Source organism: Atta colombica, unplaced genomic scaffold (assembly GCF_001594045.1).
Source record: "Atta colombica isolate Treedump-2 unplaced genomic scaffold, Acol1.0 scaffold153, whole genome shotgun sequence".
NCBI classification, from domain to species: Eukaryota; Metazoa; Arthropoda; class Insecta; order Hymenoptera; family Formicidae; genus Atta; species Atta colombica.
The window spans coordinates 982,529-988,790 of record NW_017259243.1 but is presented as its reverse complement, the minus strand read 5'-3'; the positions used below and the strand labels follow the sequence as shown (position 1 = coordinate 988,790).

General features: G+C 27.3%; 1 protein-coding gene across 1 annotated transcript; it reads right to left on the bottom strand.

Moving 5' to 3' along the window:
* Positions 1-2,899: 2,899 nt before the first annotated feature.
* Positions 2,900-5,741, bottom strand: LOC108685535 (CD2 antigen cytoplasmic tail-binding protein 2 homolog). The gene is made up of 7 exons (XM_018190382.1): positions 5,431-5,741; positions 4,713-4,891; positions 4,419-4,582; positions 4,039-4,219; positions 3,787-3,974; positions 3,334-3,445; positions 2,900-3,217 (listed from the first exon to the last, which is right to left on the bottom strand). Exons 2-7 carry the CDS (start codon positions 4,846-4,848, stop codon positions 2,982-2,984), a joined length of 1,017 nt encoding a protein of 338 aa, XP_018045871.1. The 5' UTR covers positions 4,849-4,891; positions 5,431-5,741; the 3' UTR covers positions 2,900-2,981.
* Positions 5,742-6,262: the final 521 nt, after the last annotated feature.

Genomic DNA, 6,262 nt, shown 5'->3' with positions numbered 1-6,262 from the left:
ATATATATATATATACAATATTATTTTCATAATTACTTTCGTACATTTATTTTTTTCAATAGTACAAAAACGATTTTTAAAGTTTAAAGCTCTCATTTGTAGAATCATATAATGAGAAATTTATTACTCTAATTGCACGCGAATGCGACATTTCGTTTATAATAATCTATCGCTGATTGGAAAATTTCTAATAATGAAATAATTATTTTATGCAAGCCATTCTGTTTGAATTATTTAATATTGTTTACCAATACAGCGAATAGCATGATTTAGTTTGAGAATAGGTTTGTTGAACGTTGAAGGAGTTCTCGTTTATCGTTAAATGTGAATTTGAAGAAGACAAATATTTTCCAGCTTTGACCATATTTGGCGCTTCTCTACTTATGTTATCCACATAAGCGATCTAGTTTAATGAATATTTTCTATCTTGATTACGAGAGAAGCATGTAATTGTTAATGAACTTATTGGATGCACGATAAACATTGCGTTTTAATGAGCGACGGTACATTGTACATTGCATGTGTATCACCGCACTTTTTAGTAACGTAGTCATATTTAGACCCACTCTCCCGATAAAGAGATCGACTCGTGTAGCTATCAAGAAAAAGTGTCGATTCATAATTCTTACTATAATCTAGTCTAGACACTTTTGGACTTTTCTATGTTTAACACTTCGCGCTTGAAATTCTTCTGACCTTTCAAGATGAGCTACGGATTTATACTTACGAAAATGTACGCGCGTACACAGGGTGTCCTCAAGTACGCTTCACACAGCGAGATTCTTTGACTGAAATTTAAAATCAATTAAAAATCAATTTCTCTTTAATAAAAATATCGAGAAACGTTATAACACGTAGATATTATATTGCGAACAATTAAAAATTAAAGAGTCTCTTCGAACTGAACTGCAGTCACGTAGTACGTATTAAAATCTCGCGCTCCAGTAAATTTCAAGTGAACTTTACTTGAATAAAACTTTAATTAAAAGCTACGTTACAGCAAGTTGTTTATTATTAAATGTTGAAAAATTATGGACGTGAATAGTATCTAATGTAATTTTCATCAGAAAAAAATCAACGAGATTAATCAAAGAGTCTCGGTGGAGCAGTGACGCAAAATTGGGAACAGTTCCCCTGTGTGTACAACATATACAAATCTATACGTATATATATATATATATATATATATGCATGCACACGTGTATTCTCAGATATTCGTGTTTGAACAATTTTTGCGTCAACACGAAATACTTAAAATAATATTTTAAGTAATTACATATACAAAAATTTCATACATTGCTAAGAAAAATGTTCAAAACGTTTAATAAAATTATATTCAGTAAAAAAAAAACGTGCCAATTATCTACACATACGCAACAAAAGCTTTCAATTTGTAATTCATTATTATATGATGCAATATCGCTTGTCTTCTATTATTTATATTTTTTTATTTTCTATCTTATATTCCTCTTTCCTTTTTATAGTTTATAATTTATAGTTTTCTTGCACAATCCTCATGGTCTGTGTGTTAGCCAAAATACATGTATCTCCCTCCTTTCGTTTCCATGTAAAATTGAGCAACTATATATATATATATTGCATCTACATTTTAGATGTGCCTACATAACAGATAAAAAAGAGTGAGTTATTTATTTTCATAATAAATAAATACGAAAGTTTTCCAGTTCTATATTTTTTATTTCTGGCAAGACACTTTACTTTTTCCAAAGAAGCGTTTCCCATCTGGAACGTACAAAATAAATATAAGAATCAAGAAAAAGAGAGTTTCGCTCTACTAGATAAATAAAGATGTATGGCTATACTGTACGGTACAAATAGATTTATTTTAGGGATATAAAATCCTATTTAAAAATACCAAGCTCCGAGGACCATAAATTTCAGCGACCTCACTCCCGTAGGAATGCGCAAGAAGTCTCTGAAGTATATGAGTTTAGTTATATCTTGATTTAAGTACCAGATGGTTTTTAATAACTTATGACGAAAACGTTTGTATAATAATGTATAATTAAAAAAAATAATAATTGGTTAAATATCATTTTATAAATTGCATTTTATAAAGAAGTGAAATTATCATTTTTAAATATGAATATTTATGAATAGATTGTGTATTTTGAAATTAAGATTTTCCTAAAATTACGCAAAATAATTACTTATAAATCAATTTGTAATTTTAAAGCATATAAATATAGAATTTTTGAATATCTCATTTCTTATTCATATATATTATGAATTCACTTACTAATTAATCTTTTTCTCTTAAGTTGTCTCTTGTCTGAGATGTGATGAGTTTTTCTGCATATATTCACTGATATATGAAACGTATAATTTTTAACATTGAACAGCCTATTAGGAGAGGTTATTATGGTAAAGATATCTTTAGCGGTTTGTCTTTCGAGATGACGATTAAATAAAATCTGATGTGTGTTCTGATGGATGGATTTGAATCGGCTTGGCACAAATAGCAACCACATAACTCTCTACGGCCTACGTCACGATCGCCACGATTTACTAAATAAACATAAATTATTTATAAATTGAAAATTAATATTTGCGTGTATCTATATACGTTATATTTATCAATTTAAAAAATTGTTCATATATATAAATTTATTAACTCTGGAATAATTTGTTCTTGTTTTTTTCTTCAGAGAATTTTAGACTCTTCTTGTAAGCAAATATAAATATAAAATTTCAAAGTGTTGTAAATTAAAATAAATTGTTATTTTATTAAAATTATTGAAATGTATAATTTGAGACACTTATCAATATATTATGTTCTTATATTGTAATCCCTTTTTTTATATAGATTTTATATAGGTTTTTTTATAATAATCTATGATTTTTTTGTGTAAAAATTTTACATATGTTATGGTACATAACTTTCATAGAAGTTTCGATTTGACAAATTTTCAGACAATTTTTATATTTATTTATTCACATTTTTGTATTAGACAAAAATGTCACAGATAAAGTTCAAAATCTACTCTAGCAGCATTATAAAATTGATTTTGCTGTCCGGTTCTTCTGACCCAAGCACCCTTTTTGAAATAACCCTCTTTTGCCCACGCATGCATTTGCTGACTAGTATGAGGTCCATGTATCTCTGCATTTTCATCTTGTGACCATTTCAAATCCCACGTTACATTTTCTTCTAGAGACGTATTTTCTTCTGCATTGCTTGTTTCCGCTGTCTTTCCTTTATAGTACAATATATATTATGTATGGATATGATACACATAAAAAAATGTCTATACAAAAACAAAAAGTAACAATGTATTGTAAAAATGTTTGTCATTAAGTTATATTACCCACCTTTATCAGTGTCATCTAGTTTTGCTTTCTCCTTTTCATCAAAATCATCAGCATACATATCTAGCTCTGCTTCTTGTTTCGAAGGATGTGCATGTTTATCTGCTTGTTCAATCTATAAAATAATATAATTTCTTATAATTAAACTTTAATATACACAATTGAGTTTGTGTCCTGCGCATTTCTTTTCTTTGAAATATTAAAAGCATTTAGCTAATTAATAGTCTCTAGTTGTTATTTTTTTTTAAATAACTAAATTATGTATTTAAAATATTATAAATATGTTCTAAAGATAAAGGGATATATAAGAATCACTTAATAATTTTTATATATTTATGAAAATGATGAGAGAAAAATTAACCGGGGACATAAATGATTCGTTATGTATAGCAAAGAAATATCGTATGTACTAAGGATTAAGATAATATGTACTATACACAAATGTTAAGTTTTTACCTTCTTTTTTATTTGTTCATAACTTTCTTGATATATGTTCATATTACCAGTGCGTGTTAATAATTCATTTGCCAGCTCTGTTAACTTTGTTATGTTAATAGAATTTGGGTCTTCCTCTTCTTTACCTGTTTTGGATTCCTTTTTCTTTTTCCACCTTTCAGCTGTAGTCAATTTCTTTTTCCCTTTACCTGGATTGAGACAATTAGCATTATTTATTTGTGATAATTTGAACATATGCTCAATTGCGTTTACCAAGTCTGCATAATGTCTTTGAAACAGTTTCACCAGGTTTAAGATATTCTAAAATTTGTTTATACAATGGAATAGGATCAAACATAATATCTCCCTCATCATCACTATCGCTATCTCCCAATCCATAACTTTTGCTGGACTTGGTACTTTTTTGTAAATTAGTGGTAGAACCAGGTTTAACCTGTGAAAAAAACGTATATAATATTTATCGAACACTCAAAATTCATTGAATTATTAAGAAATGATAAATACTGTGTGCTTTGAAATTCCAGAGTATATTATAATTCTTGGAATAATACAAAATTTGTAAAAAAGGAGAATTTTGCATTTTTATATATTAATTAATTCTCAAAAGCAGATTTTATGTTATATTTATTTACTTGGACCCAATCAATATTGTCCAGCCAGTTATCCCTAACTTGCTTCTCTTTCTTCCAAAGGTAATGGCCATCTTTATCAAAATGACCTTCCTCTAACTCCTCTTTCATATTAAATGCTGTAAATCCTACATTTGCTTCTGGTGCCGAGGGTCCATCTTCTGTACCTGTTAGATAAATGTAATTAAGCTATTCCATATATATCAACTTGTACAAAGTAAGAATTTACAATAATAAAAATGATAAATATAACATATTGATTTATCTATATAATATTATATATCTAATTCGAGATACCTTCAAATTCATCTTCATTCATGATATTATAAGTATCTTCATTTACTTCGTCGTCATCTTCATCAGAGTCTAATGAATTCTTAAGTGGTTGCTTATCAGATGTATCTTCCATATCATCAAATTTACGTTTCGACATGGTTTCTTTATGTCACTGACTTTTTTTTATCAAAGATAAGCTTCTACATCAAAGATTTACATTATTCAAAGATTGCAACGTAAATTAAATAATTATTGTGTATTCTAAGATATACATATTAAGATAATATTAAGTGTATCCTTGAAAAAACACACATCTTATAGTTGCATATTCATGTAACTGTTGATTAAAACATGTAAATCAAGTAATGGATTGTTCCAAATCACTACATAATTTCTTTATTATATTTTTAAAATTATGTAGAGAAAAGTAGATGATAATATGTTCTTTTTTCTTTTATTTCTATCATTAAATTCTTTAAAATTCAATAATTATAAAATCACATGAAGGATGAAATTATTTCTAATATCATGTGATTTTTCAAATTACATGATTGTAAAAAATCACATACTGATTTGGAACAATCTGTTATGTGATTTACATGTTTTAATTACATGATTTCATCATGTAACATGACATGATTTTTTTTTCAGTAGAATACTATATAATAATTGTTAAATATTCTAAGGTACAACTAAAGATATATTTAAAACACTTCTACAATGATTGAATATTACATACATTTTTCAGAAATAAACTTTTTCGTACTGGACAAAATTCCTTCGTGTTTTGAGGTGACTTGATGTCAAGAGGTTAGTTTATACTCAGATTATATATTGCGACGTTTCCAAATGTCGGTTATTTTATCCGTTATAAAAATTTTGCTCCACAAAGCTCCTTTACGAACATTTTTTTTATTTATAATTATGATTCGCGTGACATTTATTGTCAGGATCGTGAGTAAAATTTTCAAAACAGTATTACTTGGTACAACAATCAGATGGAACTTCCATTTTACTCACTCTCTCCTGTTCTATCTGCTATCTCTATCCCTACCAGTAGTCCCAATTATTTTGCGTTACTCGCCCGCCACCTCGATTTCCATCAATTCTCACGTTACCACGCATGTGCGGAAAGGAAGTGTAAAATTGGAGCAGAGAAATGTGTGTATGTAGTTTTTTAATGATAGAAAATACGTATTTTCATGTATTTGATAATTTTATTTTTTTATAATGGTAATGAATAAACAATTATTAACATTAACGTAATCAATCGATTGTATATCAAATCTGTTAATCTATTTTTATTTCACGTTAAATAATGGAATATTGTCAAAATTATTAAAAAATTCATATAAACATATTCATACAATTTTCCAGAATTTCATATTGCCAAAAAATATTAAAAATAAATCTTTTATATAATATAGTATAATTACTTAAACTAACACACATTAACGATGCATAGATTTTATTATGCTGTTTTTATATTTGCGTAATCCGCGCGTATTCCTTTTATTTCTAATAGTACAAATTATTATTTTTTAAGTGTACTATTTTTACTAGTACAAAAT

Coding starts and splice junctions, on each gene's coding strand:
- LOC108685535 (XM_018190382.1), bottom strand. CDS start 4,848: ATGTCGAAACGTAAATTTGATGATATGGAAGATACATCTGATAAGCAA. Junction 4,220..4,418: donor ACAATATTGATTGGGTCCAA/GTAAATAAATAT, acceptor TTTTTTTCACAG/GTTAAACCTGGTTCTACCAC. Junction 3,975..4,038: donor AAAGACATTATGCAGACTTG/GTAAACGCAATT, acceptor GTCTCAATCCAG/GTAAAGGGAAAAAGAAATTG.